This window comes from Micropterus dolomieu, linkage group LG13 (assembly GCF_021292245.1).
Source record: "Micropterus dolomieu isolate WLL.071019.BEF.003 ecotype Adirondacks linkage group LG13, ASM2129224v1, whole genome shotgun sequence".
Lineage (NCBI taxonomy): Eukaryota > Metazoa > Chordata > Actinopteri > Centrarchiformes > Centrarchidae > Micropterus > Micropterus dolomieu.
Window position 1 is genome coordinate 28,494,283 of NC_060162.1, and position 12,555 is coordinate 28,506,837.

At 42.1% G+C, this 12,555-nt stretch overlaps 2 protein-coding genes across 2 annotated transcripts in view; both read left to right on the forward strand.

The window, feature by feature from the left end:
• The first annotated feature begins 152 nt into the window (after window positions 1–152).
• On the forward strand, window positions 153–5,762 carry LOC123982068 (protein SET-like). Its single transcript, XM_046067422.1, has 8 exons — window positions 153–375; window positions 2,262–2,319; window positions 2,407–2,549; window positions 2,760–2,863; window positions 2,947–3,060; window positions 3,337–3,507; window positions 4,490–4,615; window positions 4,787–5,762. Exons 1-8 carry the CDS (start codon window positions 306–308, stop codon window positions 4,805–4,807), a joined length of 807 nt encoding a protein of 268 aa, XP_045923378.1. The 5' UTR covers window positions 153–305; the 3' UTR covers window positions 4,808–5,762.
• Window positions 5,763–7,446: 1,684 nt separating this feature from the next.
• LOC123982292 (cytoplasmic dynein 2 intermediate chain 2-like) overlaps window positions 7,447–12,555 on the forward strand; it is a 6,921-nt gene continuing 1,812 nt past the window's right edge. Inside the window, exons 1-6 of the mRNA XM_046067732.1 lie at window positions 7,447–7,928; window positions 8,609–8,866; window positions 9,059–9,168; window positions 9,308–9,465; window positions 10,948–11,057; window positions 11,412–11,636. Coding sequence (XP_045923688.1) covers window positions 7,851–7,928; window positions 8,609–8,866; window positions 9,059–9,168; window positions 9,308–9,465; window positions 10,948–11,057; window positions 11,412–11,636 — 939 coding nt within the window. The 5' untranslated portion in view covers window positions 7,447–7,850. The remainder of the gene's footprint in view (window positions 7,929–8,608; window positions 8,867–9,058; window positions 9,169–9,307; window positions 9,466–10,947; window positions 11,058–11,411; window positions 11,637–12,555) is intronic.

A 12,555-nucleotide genomic window follows, 5' to 3' on the forward strand; every position in this document is an offset into this window, starting at 1 on the left:
ACAGTGAACAAGCACTTGGAAACCTACAACTACAGTTTTGAGTTGAATGTTCGGCCTGTTGAATGTTCGGCCTGTTGCATTAAGTCGCACTCCAGCCAGCTGGGGGCAGCAGAGCACCATAAATATGTTCACCGACCGAGCGCGACGGAGAGAAACAAGCGTGTGAAGCTGCGCTCATTCTTCCTTATCGTGGGCTTGGAGACACGCACTTTATGTAAGGTGGAACTAACTTTTATCCTCCAGAGAAGAGTTATAAACCACCCGGAATATTCATCTGGTAAAACGTGTAACGGCAAACGATAATCATGTCGGCCTCATCGGCGAAAGTCAGTAGGAAGGACAATTCAAATCACGACGGAGCTGACGAGACCTCTGGTAACGTTAAGGAATGGCGGTTATCCTATAACGTTACAACGCCATTTTCATTTGTTTTTCGTCATTTTGTTATTTTCATTGTAGTTTGTTGTGTTGTATCGAGTTGAAATGCTATATGTTTATGGATAAACAGCTTAATTTATCCTTTCTTGTATATAGACAATGGGGTAAAATGTTGTTGATCAGGACTGTTCAGCAATGTAGCATGCTAGCATGGGCTAACTGTTTAGCCAGCGTGAGAGGTTAGCTAGCTATTAGCTTACATTAGCTTCTAGTTCACATGAAGGAGGCCGGTATTTGCAATGCAAAGGTTGCATTTATCGTGATGTGCAGTTATTGTAGACATTTTTGGGAGTTTTTTTGCAAGGAGATAAGTTATTAAAGAAATCGCATGCATGAGTTCTTCATATACGTTTATGGCTGGAGCTTCATAAACGATTGTTTGACCACAAGTGCAACATTCACTGTATCCCGTGTCCCATCAGACAAGAAAGGCCGAGCACCGATAATGTTAGCTGTTCACAACAACCGGGCTTGGCTTTGTGTGCGAGGTAGTAGTTGAGCAAAATGTAAACAAGCGCTTCTCATTAGGTTAGATGGCTATAATGTCGCTGCGGGGTGGCGTTATGAAAGCGAATGTGTTTATCATGCTTAAAATGCTCTGGTAGACCTCGCAGTATGTTGTTGTCAGTGTGAAGCACGAAGCGTTTCGTAGCGACACGCCGTTAAGCCGTTCATTCAAACCAGGCCGCCTTTAGCAGCAACAGGAAGCTCCAGACTAGATGAGGCAGGGGCTGTTAGCCGTGGATCCAACACACACACACACACACACACACTCACCCCTACCTCCTGGCGTCCCGCTTTATTTAACACCATGCTCTCAATGGAGAACTCACTGAGAATCGACTTCGTGTTGCTGGAGTATCGGGTATTTGCTACACCATAATCACGATGAAATATGTTCTGCGCATGAGACCAGTGAAATGCATAGCGCAGCGCCTGTAGCCATCTGGTTAAATATCCAGCAGAACAGTTTTTTTGTCTTTGGGTGAAATCTCACGATTAGTACTCGTCGTGGCCGGCTAGTTTAAACAAATAAAGTGCTGCGGATAAAGAAAGTGTTAGGTACATGCTAGGAAGCATCACTTATTATTGGAGCTCACCTGCATGGCCCAACCCATACTGGCTTTTTGTAGCAGATCTGATTTTAATAGTTGTCAGTTTAAGAATCTTGGTCTACTTTCAAACTACAAACCACTGATGACTGATTCACCTACTACTCTGATTTCGATCTTACACAATACATCATGTCATGGAAGTGTATAGTTGAATATTATCAAATTTAAGTAGGGCTTTATTGGCATGGGGAGCAGACGTTTACATTGCCTTGGCAAGTGTGAAATAAAAAGCATACAAACAGAACAACTGTTGTTAAATATATACGTTATAAAGAGAGTATAAACTACTTAGACTGCTTTGGTATATTGCAGCGTTATAAATTGTGTGTGTGTATATATGTGTGTGTGTGTATGTACAGTATGGTTTATTTAAATAAAAGTGCTGTACAGTTTTTACATTTACAGCATGGAATGTGCAAAAGTAAATATTGTGACGTTTGAAGAATATTTGCAATGTGCAAGATGGTCGTCCTGAAAATGTTGGGGTTTTTTTACGTTAATGTAATGTGTAGTGGGGAGGTAGAGGGGTCAATATCAGTGGGGTCCTGGGACTTGTTGATGATGCCAGCTGCAGGTGGGAAGAAACTATTCTTATGGCGCGAGGGTTTAGTCCTAACGGACTGCAGCCTCCTATTGGAGGGGAGAGTCTGACTTTGACACACACTATTTTTGTGCATGTGGATTAAAGAAAGTTTACTTTCCTTTCAGAAAAAGAGCAACAGGAAGCAATTGAACACATTGACGAAGTACAGAATGAAATTGACAGGTGAGTTAGTTTTGTTTGTAAGCAGTGGTAGATGGGTGTATGGAGAAAATGTTCTTATTGGCATGTTTTTGTCTTCTTTCTACCCAGACTTAACGAACAGGCAAGTGAAGAAATCTTAAAAGTAGAGCAGAAGTACAACAAATTACGCCAGCCATTCTTCCAGAAGAGATCAGAACTCATAGCCAAAATCCCCAACTTCTGGGTCACAACATTTGTCAACCATCCACAAGGTAAACTGCTGTATTTTGTTATTCTTTTATCAGTCATTATGTGTGAATGGTGAATTTAACCTTAAGAGCTAACTTTGCTTGTAACAGAGGAGTAAACAGCCCTTGTCTCAATGTATTTACAACTGCTTTATGCTTTTAAAAGTTATGTTTATGTGTTTCTCATACGCACACAATGGTCTGATCTGCTTGGCTTCTGTGTCTGACCTGTAGTTTCAGCTCTTCTTGGGGAGGAGGACGAGGAAGCTCTTCATTACTTGTCAAGGGTGGAGGTCACAGAGTTCGAGGATATCAAGTCTGGATATAGAATAGATTTTGTGAGTTGTTGGCTTAACTTTGTATTTGTCTGTTTTAAATGTCATGCCATATGCTGATAGAGAAGTGTTTTTCTTTTCTGTAGTATTTTGACGAGAATCCGTACTTTGAGAACAAAGCCCTCTCCAAAGAGTTTAATGTAAATGAGAGCGGAGATCCTGTTTCCAAATCAACTGAAATCAAATGGAAAGCTGGAAAGGTGAGTTTTCATCTTTATTTGGCTTGTATGTGATTTATATGAAAAATAATTCTTATCTTTTTTTAATATTACCCGCAGTCCTACACAATCTCATTAACCTTGGAGTAGGAAAACACTTAGTCAACAAAATGTAATGTGACTTGAGTCCTTCTAAAGTCCTCCCAGTGTGGGGCTTTCTTGAGGATTTTCAAGTTTTTGCATGTGTAACAATGGTATTGTCTCTTCAATAAACACTTTATAAACTTAAATCTTGGCCAAACACATTTCCCTCCCCAGGACCTGACGAAGCGTACAGGCCAGACGCCGAACAAAGCTGGGAAGAAAAGGCAGCACGAGGAGCCAGAGAGCTTCTTTACCTGGTTTACCGACCACTCGGATGCAGGAGCTGACGAGCTGGGGGAAGTGATCAAGGATGACATCTGGCCTAACCCGCTGCAGTACTACTTGGTAGGCTGATTGCTTTTTGCCTTTGTTTCTTCCAGTCTCAGAACGTTCAGATAGAAAACAGCCCTGTGTTAAATCGTTGCAAGGCTCTTTGTTGGTGGGGGGCGTGAATATGAAGTCCAGATCCACGAGTTTGAAGGGTTATCGGACAAAACACTGTACATCCATCCATCCATCCATCGTCAACCGCTTATCCTGCGTACAGGGTCGCAGGGGGCTGGAGCCAATCCCAGCTGGCATTGGGCGAAAGGCGGGGTACACCCTGGACAGGTCGCCAGTCCATCGCAGGGAAAACACTGCACAGTGGTTTCTAATCTGAGACAGGATTTTACAACTCAACACAAAGTTGCCACTGTAACAGCTAATTTAGAAACAACAGAAATACTGTTTGTTATAAATTAATCCACTATGAATGTGTGCTTACATGTGTCTGATTGGCCGATGCAGCACAAAACCGGAAGGCCCTAGTTTTAAATCTTGTTCGTTTTTTTTTTTTTTTTTGGCACAGCACTCTGTTGGCACCCCCGCTGTTTCGGCAGCTGTGCTTATAGATTGACTTATAACAGATATTTTGTAGCAATGTATGTGGCTGATGAGTATGTTTGAGGTAGTATAAAAACAGTGTCTCCATTTTTATAGTTGGTCCAGCACTGAAAAGTTTATTTTCCAACTGTTAAATGTCCTTCCCGCTACAGGTCATGGTGAGAAGATAGAAAATGTTTGGTAAAGTTCAGTGTGTATGTCAGAAAAATGTATGTATTCAGCCTATTTGCTCTCACATAAAAAAAACAACTCATTGATATCTGTATCACCCTCCAAAATCTGTTAGGTGTAGTGTTATACTAGTCTAGAGGTAATGTGAGGGTCATGCTTCCAAACAGCAGGGTTCACCGCACTGGAGAGGAGATCTCATACTGTTACTAACACACAGGTATTTAGGCATTTAAAGCCAGGGTCAGGTGGCTAATGTCTGAATGTTCCCAAGGTCCCTGACATGGAAGATGAGGAAGGTGACGGCGATGATGATGATGAAGAGGAGGGTCTGGAAGACATTGATGAGGGGGAGGAAGAGGAAGATGAAGATGAGGATGGCGATGGAGAAGATGGAGAGGTAAGGATACTGTACTTGAACCAGTAATTGTAATCCATGATAAGTAGGATGAAGACTTTCTGGCCTGAAGAAGTCCCTGAACATGTTTTTAATAGCAACATAAATGACTTCTAGCACGTTCTTCTTGGAACAGTTGATGTGATCCTTTTTTTTTTTTGTTTTTTCTTTCAGGATGATGGTGAGGATGATTAAACATTTCAACCAACACCACATCCCAGGCCTCCCTCTGCGATCATCCTGCAACCTACGGGAGCAAAATATTTTTTTGTTTTTTGGGGAGGGGTGGGGGGGTGAGGGTGTTTGTTTAAAAAAAGAAAAGGAAAAAAAAATCCTGTGTGTCGTCAGCGTGTCCGTCCTCTTCCTCTGCAGCCACGGCCTGTCCATAGTGCCATGTCTAAAGGCCAGCTCCATACACAGCAGGTCTACATGGGGTGCAGTGGGTTGGGGTGGGGGTGTCGGTGGCTCCTGGAATCTCACCTGTATTGTTTCTCTACATTTCCCAAAGACATGCAAAAGAATAAAAAAAAAAAATTTGTAGCATTCTGCACGTCATCCTACGTAGATTTAAAATACGTACAATAGCAATTTCTATGTAAAATATGAAATGACAGTTTCTGTTGGAGTCGTGAGTTCAATAAAAATAAGCCATGGTGCAGTGATGATTTAATCATAGCATCCTTAGCCACTTTTATATATAAATGTATATTATAATATATCCAGTGGTGGGGGTACTAAGGCTTATTAGAAGTTGCATTTTCCTTTTGTGACTTATTGTACTAATGGAACTGATTAAACGCACCAGCTCGTTCCTTTCAACCATTGTAAATGTTTTGGAATATTCATGTATCTTGGTAAGACCGTTGTTAATTGTACACAGTTTAATGGGGAGGTGTGGCAGGGCTTTGACAACAACTCTGGACGTCTGTTGAAGACATTTTCATTCTCTTGTTTTTCAGGCACTCAACAAAGTTTGAAATGTACATTTTTTTATAAAAACCTAAAAATCAAATTTTGAGCTTGGCTTAACCTTAGGTTTCTGTAGAGTCCTCTGTGGAGTCTGCAGCGTTTCTCCTTTTCCACTGGGAACCTGTTCACATTAAATTAAGTGTACCTGTTGCTTTGTTACAATAAATAAATGTATACATGCTTTCTGGAGTAGTGTGATCACATTTGGGCATTTCAGCTGCGGCTCGACAAAATCCGCAAAATGCTTTGTTTTTCACGTTCTTGCTGCCCTTAGGCCAGTCCAGAAGTTAGATAATGACACTTTCATATGAACTATGTCTAGCAACGGTGAATGGATTTCTAAATAAATGATAAAACAGACAGGTTCATTTAGAGGTCCCTTTTTCCCCCTCAGACGTTAAACGTTAAAGCAGACTGTCCCAACAGACAGCTGCATGGCGGTCTCAGTCCATGGTCTTGCTAACAGTCTGCTGTTGGACCAGCGGTCGCTATTAACCTGATCGGTCCCCCGCATTACACCGGACTTTTAATAGCAGGTCGATTTCGATCATATTTCTTGTGAAGCATGTTTTCATGTGTAGCTCGTTCCAGCTCAGCAAATTGAGCGACGACAAATGAGTAATAAACCTTTTTAGCGGCGTGAACCCTAATTTCTGGTTTCACATTAGGCTTCGGTCATAAGAGGGATGCACTGGGCTGGACAGGACACGCGCGATGGCTCTCGTATGTTAATAGGATATGAGCAGGTGAGTATGTCACATCACGTAAGTTGCAAAACAGGACCATTGACTTACAGAAGGGTGCACGAGGAGAGGATTGTTACAAATACATCGCACCTTCACCAGTTCACTGGTCTGACTTGCACTCTGGATAGAAATGTCAACATTTCAACGTTCATTTTATGATTACCTCAACCTCTATCTTCTTGAAATAAACGTGATGTAGTTCTCCCACCATTAGGCGGCAGTGATACGGCACCTGGGCGTTGAGGAAAATGAAAGGCTGCAGTAACCAGACAGCAGACACATTTCTGCCTTTGTCACCACGTTGGGTTTGGTGAGACAGTGAGAAGTATTTAAGACAAATATAATGATTCTTGTTGCTGTTGAATTTCCTACATGTGATTTTAATGCTGTACCACAAACTCAGTCACCTCCCCTGTATTTGGGTGAAGCGACCCAAATATGCAAATATTAATGCATTTAAGCAACAAAGAACGCCCTGTAATGAGCTTCTTGAAACGGCAGAAATAAAGATAATAAAGATAAAGGAATTATATTTGGCTAACAGTAAAACATGTACCTACAGTGTACTTTGATGATGCTGGGCTCATCCGGCATCCTTCCCAATATAACGTTACTTGGAATCTTTGTGCAACTGCTCAGGCTAACCTGTTTGCTGTGCAGAAAAGCGTTCAGGTTTAGAAGCTATTGTACAATCACAGCGGCACACCAGAAGATTAAAAGACTAATTCACTTTCTGCTGTTGTGCCACGAGTCCCTCTCACAATTTGGAGGGAGATGGGCTATCGATCCTGCTGCTGTGTGCTGACAACAACAATTTCATAAATTCACTGCATTCTAACGTTACATGTTTGGTCAGCGCAAGACGGTTGATCGATGCAAGCCGAAAGTGGGTACAGGCAGACAGGGTGCGATGACTCTGGTGGGCCCCAATTTAACGGGGGCCTCTTTCAGAGTAAATATTTTGATTTGACACACCTAGCTCTAAATGAGATGCTGCCACTGAGCGTTGTTTATAGGATAACGTTACTCGCGCGAGACAAGGGCCTCCGTAGATAGGCGTGCGGGGTTACGAGCATGCGCAAATGCGTTTGTTCAACGGGAAGTACAGATGCATCCGCAATATATTTTCTTGACATTATTACAGCATACTATTAGGAAACAATTAAAATATAACATCATGTGTTGTTAAGTGTGTGTTTAGTTTAATTTTAATTAAAACATATAAATGAATCGACATCAAAACACTTCTGAAAGTAAAGATAGGAATATAATCCTGCAAAAAGGCGGAAGTGAAAACGGGATTTCTCTCTTGCCTCTGGACATACTCTCCGTAACCAAGGTAACGCTAGCTTTGTTGAAACTGGCTGGCAACAGCGAACAACGTTCAGATGCTTGAAAACTGTTATAGCGAACTGACCGAGCTAGCTGTTTGAAAAGTGGCTCGCAGTTACAACTCTGAATGCAGTTAATGCTGGTTAAGATAGTTAATGTGTCTTTAGCCCGAGCAAACCCCATTCCTTAGCATGTTTACTGACGAAGTCGTGGACTCCGTGAGTATCCAGTCTCTGTGGAGGAAATCTCAGCAGTCGTCGCAGGAGTCGGTAAGTTACGTTATGTTTGAGCCACAGTGCCAACTCTCAGTCCCAAAGTGCTCTGTTAGCACGAATCTAGCACAGTTTACTTGTTGCCTATAATTGCTGAATGTTTCATGTATTACAGAAACAATATTGTTCCTACAGTAGCTAGCTAGCTGACACTTGTAGCTCGGCTCAGAGATAGAGCGATAACCCAGTAAATTAAGTTAACGTTACTTTCAACTTTACACTGCATTAACAGGGCTGCGATTTCCCCAAGACAACAGCCTGTAGCTTTAGACCAAAACCACTTGAATACGAGATATTGAATGCATTCAATTGTCTTACATTAATACGTATAAACAACATATTTGTTCAAGGATAATCAGGGTATGAAATTAGCACCTGCCAAATACAGTGTAAATGTAGGTAATAATTGCAGGTCTGCTGTCAAGTACCACTATAACTGCCAGTATTTACAATTCTAAAGTATTTTACACAGATCTCAGAAGTGGCCGACAAAAAAACTGAGTGGAGCTGAAGCAGTCACCTAAATCTAACATTTTAAACAGTAAAAATTGTGATATCTGGCCACTCAACACAAAGCATCAATATGGCACTTAACTGCAATTAATCGTAGAACTCAAAATTGTGATTGATTGATGTGCATCCCTAAATAGAAGGGCTTTATTTTTCTGGTGTTTTAGAGAGGCTGTCAGACCAGAGTGGTGCACAGTGCTGAGGCAGAGGCCCAGACTGTGTCAGCTACCATCAGCTGTACCCAGACGGAGCCACAGTACCAGGCGACACAGCAGCTCTTTCCAAACCACGATGAGCTGGAGCCGCCCGGCCTGAAGGACTTCCTGCAGCGGGTTGAAGACACGGTCATCAGAGAGTTGGTAAAAAATGCCAAGAGTCATGCCTTTGATGGGTTCCAGGTGAACTGGGAAGATCACAGTCAGCTGGTAAGCAGAACCAATGAATGGAACAAAGATGGTGTTTTCTGATTTCTTAGACAGGTGACAGCTTTGTTAGGAGAGTCTGTAGTTGTTCCTGATGACATGTTTAAATATTTTTAGAGCATTCTGGATGCAGATTGGGGTTGATTTAACTTCATGAAGAGTTCTTTGTTTTACACTGTTCTTTCATGTTTGCAGGTTTCATGCCTTCATTGCCTTCAACATCCCAGCGCTCACGAAAGAGGTCTTCATGTAACCAGTGTGTCCTGGAGTTGTACGGGTTCAGTTATCGTCTGTGCCTACGGTCGGTACGTTAGTGTTTCACCTGTATACATTTCATGTAAACAAACCTGAGACTCCGCCATGGATGTCCTCAATGTTTTCCCCCTCACTTTAGTCTCTTAGTTTTCAGGGTCAGGTGTGTGAGTGTGTGTTTTTGGTGTGCAGGATTGATGATGGAGACTGGAGCACTGAGGGCTCATGTGTTTGTACATGGAACCTGGACCGTCGGGCCCTGAACCCCAAGCAAGCCGATCTGGTCATAGATGTTCCCACTGCAGTCACTGCTCTGTGCTGTCACCCCAAACAGCCGGCCCTCATCGCAGGTACACTGCCAGTATGAGCTTTCACATCGGGAACTGATAACAGACTCTGTATGCCTACAGTCTGAATCAGGTCAACTTAAATACAAATATCTTATCTCAATGTCAGGTTTTTAAAAGTATTAAAACATGTAGTTCAGCTGGCGACCTGAAGAAAAGAGAAGATTTTAATTGTCAGCTTATGTCACATTACTAGATTACTAGACATTACTAGATATTCTGGACCAACAAAGACCAGATGTAAACGATCTGAGCAGTATAATCTGAGCCTGGCTGTAGAGTAATCCAAAAACGAGTGGCACAAAAGAAAGCTGGACTCATTCATTCCTTCATTCAGTTCCTGTTGTCGTAGTTTATAATATTCATAGTTTAAATTTCCACAGTGTCAGATAGCTAATGCTGAATTCATGTAATGTCAGCAGAATGGTTGGAATGAACATACCTACCGTTATTCTATCTATGGAGCATTTCTTGGGTTATTCCAAGGTGATTAGCCCTATTGCTAGCCTTGTAGTCACACCAGATAGAAGTATCATTGTTGTACGATGTATTTGTAGTGGTTTATTAACCGGTGTAACCATGTACAAAAATAGATTTAAGTGATCCCTATCAAATGTCAGTTTTTGTGTATGTGATTATGGAAAAAATGACTCTCCTGATCCATCATTATCAGATTATTTAAGCTCAACTATCCTGCTCAAAAATGTCAAAAAAGTCTTGGATTACAAATGCCACAGCTGTGTTCAAGTACCTGCAAGACTTCTTCTCTAAGCTTTCTGAGGCAAAGATCAATGCCGATGTATACAATAATTATATCTGATACATCTTCATTTGGCCCGGTGTCAACTTCCACAGGAAGCGTCTTACAAGTGTTTGAGCAGCGGAGCGTGCAGCCTGCCCCACGTTAATAACTTGTTTATAATATGTCCTTTTGTGCTTCTACTACGTTCTTCACAGCTCGCTGTGGCCTGTCTTCGTTCCGTTGTATGCAGGCTGCATATACCACAGGGAGCATTTCAGAATTGTCTGTTTTAACTGGGTTTATTGTTTATATACAATTGGAAATCTGCATATTCTCTGGAGCGGAGAGACACTTCTGGTGTGAGCTCAAGCATAGACTAGAATGGCTGCGATCAACTCCGGCAGCCGCGACGCATACGGACTCAGTGGACATTCGGACTTCGGGGATGTAGTCCGAAAGTCCGGGGTCATATAAGCTTGGTATAGATGACTTGGTAGCAGGTGGGCCCTGTGATGAAGCTCTGCCCCCACTGTGCTGAGAGTCTACCTCTGCCCCCGAGTAGGACTAACCATATTGCATATATTGATTTTCATGAGAAAATCGGTGGAGTGCCCCTTTAAAGAAGACCCTGAGCCATGCAGATGCCCTGCACAATAGACCTTTTATAATGTTGTCCACTGAGGAATGTTTCTTTGCAATCTTAGAGTTGTTGAGTTTGTGTATGTGTGCTGTTGTGGCTGCAGGGGGTCTGTACAGTGGAGAGGTGGTAATCTGGGACACGAGTCGTACTCAAGACCCTGTGCTGGTTCAAACTGGGATGTCAGTAGACAGCCACAGAGAGCCTGTTTATCAGGTGAGTTGTATCTGTTTGGCTTTCTATTAAAACTTTGCTATTATCCAATCAGAAATCACAGGATTCTGAGTTTGAGAGGCTTTAGCAAAGTTGCAAGAATAAAGGGGAACAAAATATCAGCATCGGTCCAAAACTACTGGCATAGGGATTAACCCTGTGGTAGAAAACTTGTCTTTTTGATTTGTGACTGAGGAGTCTCCGTGGAAGAAGAATAAACACTTCAACAAGATGAACTGACGGAGCCATACTGTGGTGGAAACTGCTCTTTGATTTATTAGTCTGATCGGTAGATTAGAAGACACTATGTCGTGTGTGTGTGTGTGTGTGTGTGTGTGTGTGTGTGTGTGTGTGTAGGTTGCCTGGGTACCCATGCAGAAGAAAGGAGAGTTTGGGGTCCTGAGTGCCAGTTCAGGAGGAAGGGTGCTGATATGGACAGTGGACTCAGACCAGGGCAGGTTGGTCCTGAATTCTGCCTACGCCTTAGTGCGACAGCAGGTTCCCCACAGCAGCAGCAGCAGCTTCAAGGTGAGCCTCAGGATAAGAGAAAACACGGTAACCAACCAATCTACACTGTCAGAGTAAATCACAGATGACACCAAACAGAAAGCAACTCTGTGTACAGAGTACTTAACAGGGGTGTCCGTGAGATGAAAAGAAGAGGAACTCAGTCCATATTTAATCTCGTAGTTGTTGTCTTTACAATTAAAAACAAAACAACATCATCAGAGGAGTGTGCATATTTCAATGACAAAGGAGTATGAATGCAGGAACCTGGGCGCATTGAAGTGATGCTCCAAGGGACAAAAAGCCAGTGAGTTCAGCTGAACAATTCAGCTATTTCACACCCATTTATTTCAGAGATTTAAGCAAGTGTTTAAATAACCTTTAGGAACTCCTAGGTTAGGATTTAGGTTTTTTTAGCCATTCATGGCTCTAGGAATGTCAATGTCATCCACCCAAAGGGGTGGACCGAAAGAATGACCAGACTGACATATCTATTATTGGACTATTGGATGGATTGTCATGGAATTTGGTTCAGACATTCATGTTCTGAAGTTAATTCATGTTCAGGGGAGGTATCATACTGAATTAGGTGATTTTCTAATACTGATATTCCCATCAGCCTCAGTTGTACTTTGTGTTTGGTGCTAATTAGCAGGTTTTAGCATGCTAACACACTGAACTAAGATGGTGAACATGTTGAACACATGTTCAACAGATGTACAAGGTTTTTATTTAACACTGGAAACTGATTACCAGTGTCAGAATTCATGCTTCAGAAACAGGTTTAGTCTCATTTTTTGCCTGCCAGTTGTATCTGGGGTAATCACAGTGTGTTTATTAGGGCTATTTCACTCAAAGGAAATTTGCACAGTGTGTATTTAAAACTCTACAGAAAGAATTTATAAAGTGTATGCTGGGATGTTTTAGTGTCACAGGGTTATTGACACTATATGCCTGATTTAACTGTTTGTCAGAGCGATGGCCTGTGTTAAGA

Excerpts from the sequence above, each read along its gene's own strand:
- LOC123982068 (XM_046067422.1), top strand. The coding sequence starts at position 306 with ATGTCGGCCTCATCGGCGAAAGTCAGTAGGAAGGACAATTCAAATCAC. Across the intron at positions 2,320-2,406 it reads GTACAGAATGAAATTGACAG|ACTTAACGAACAGGCAAGTG; the intron begins GTGAGTTAGTTT and ends CTTTCTACCCAG. Across the intron at positions 3,061-3,336 it reads TCAAATGGAAAGCTGGAAAG|GACCTGACGAAGCGTACAGG; the intron begins GTGAGTTTTCAT and ends TTCCCTCCCCAG.